The 1830-nt window shown below is 54.7% G+C and overlaps 1 protein-coding gene across 1 annotated transcript; it reads right to left on the minus strand.

The window, feature by feature from the left end:
- Positions 1–689: 689 nt before the first annotated feature.
- On the minus strand, positions 690–1144 carry LOC125283540 (histone H2B type 1-L). The gene has a single exon (XM_048225555.2). It carries the CDS (start codon positions 1111–1113, stop codon positions 733–735), a length of 381 nt encoding a protein of 126 aa, XP_048081512.1. The 5' UTR covers positions 1114–1144; the 3' UTR covers positions 690–732.
- Positions 1145–1830: the final 686 nt, after the last annotated feature.

Raw genomic sequence — 1830 nt, forward strand, 5'->3', positions numbered from 1 at the left:
GGGAAGGAGAGTGGGAGACGAATGCATTCTTCTCCACGACACCCTAAAAATCAAATGTAATGATCGCCTTTTCAGGGCAGCTTAAGAAGGAAAGCGGCGAAGCCCGACTAAAAACTGGTAAGCACCTTAGTGTCCTTCCTGGAGAGCTGCAGCCGCCCACTGCTCACTTTAAAGACCTGTAACACGCTCAGCCAGGACTCGAAAAGCCCCGGGGAGCAGGCGGGGGAGGGAGAAGCGAGGAACCCAAGCCACACAAAGAACCCGGGCGCGAGCCCGGCAGCACCGGAAGAGGAAGTCCCGCCTTCCGACGGCGGGTTTTTCAAATGTCATTGAGGCTGCGAACACCCTGCAGGGTGACACTTGAAAAAAGCGGAGGCCGGAGGTCCCCTGGCCGGTTTAGAAGCTTCGAAACGTGGCGCCAGCAGCCACCGCGCCCGGGTACTGTTAAGAAGCCGATCATCAGCTCCACGGGCTGGGGAGTGAGCGCTAGCCGTTTCGGTGCGCGCTCGTTTACGCAGCCGGGGCCCTCTGTACATACAAGCGACAGCTTTCACAGCCACAGGCAGCGACCCCATCCCCCGACAACGGGTGACAGGCGATCGTGTGAAGTTGTTCCCATTGACCCAAGCGAACGTAAACTAAGACTACAGCGCATGCCAGTGCGTAGCTCTGCTGGTGAAAATATGTGGCTCTGAAAAGAGCCTTTGGGGTTGATTGTGCCTCGGAACGCACTCACTTGGAGCTGGTGTACTTGGTGACGGCCTTGGTGCCCTCGGACACGGCGTGCTTGGCCAGCTCCCCGGGCAGCAGCAGGCGCACGGCCGTCTGGATCTCCCTGGACGTGATGGTCGAGCGCTTGTTGTAATGCGCCAGGCGCGACGCCTCGCCCGCGATGCGCTCGAAGATGTCGTTGACGAACGAGTTCATGATGCCCATGGCCTTGGACGAGATGCCGGTGTCGGGGTGCACCTGCTTCAGCACCTTGTACACGTACACCGAGTAGCTCTCTTTGCGGCTGCGCTTGCGCTTCTTGCCGTCCTTCTTCTGCGCCTTGGTCACCGCCTTTTTAGAGCCCTTCTTCGGGGCGGGCGCGGACTTCGCTAGCTCAGGCATCCTGACTCCGCTTTTTTCTGACAGAACAGAAAATGAAGTCAGCGTCAGGATCCTGCCTATTTGTAGCCAACGTTATGCAAATGAGGAATGCGTTTTGCGGCCGTTGATTCGTCGACTATTGGTGCGGCCTGCAGGCTTATGATTGGCTCGAGTTCTACTCTCCCATTGGTTATGTCCTGAGAACAGTTTTCCGCCCTGTAGGGCGATTTCTTCAGTTAACCTTCTTGTAACAAGTTCAGGTTACTTTATTAACATTTCAGATTACTTCGGTGATTAATTTTAGAAACTAAAAGTTTCTCTCCCTTGTGTTTTGAATTGCCAAAGAGGCCACGCTCAGGTCTAGGTCACGTCTCGGTTTGCAAGTCCCTTGTACAGCTGCTGGAAAAGCTGTATCTTTACATTTGAATCTGGGTTCCAGACCAGGGAGAGAGATGTGATGAAATCGCACTGGGCCCATCTGGGAACTCTAGACACACTGTCCATCAGAAAAGTTCTGAATTGAGGGGAAATGACCAAGTCCTGACTACTGCTTGCTCAGTGATAGAACAGGAGGTGTTCTAAGACCAGAGTGACCTCAGGTGGACCCCTGAACTGGACTCTGAAGAAGCTCATCCCTGGAGGCTACTGGATAACCACAGACCTTCCAGTTGACCAGCGAGTCCTTTCTTGAAGGAAGCCCTCAGCTCCCCGTCTGCCTCAGCATTACTGAAGACAAGT

The sequence above is a fragment of the Ursus arctos genome, unplaced genomic scaffold (assembly GCF_023065955.2).
Source record: "Ursus arctos isolate Adak ecotype North America unplaced genomic scaffold, UrsArc2.0 scaffold_31, whole genome shotgun sequence".
NCBI classification, from domain to species: domain Eukaryota; kingdom Metazoa; phylum Chordata; class Mammalia; order Carnivora; family Ursidae; genus Ursus; species Ursus arctos.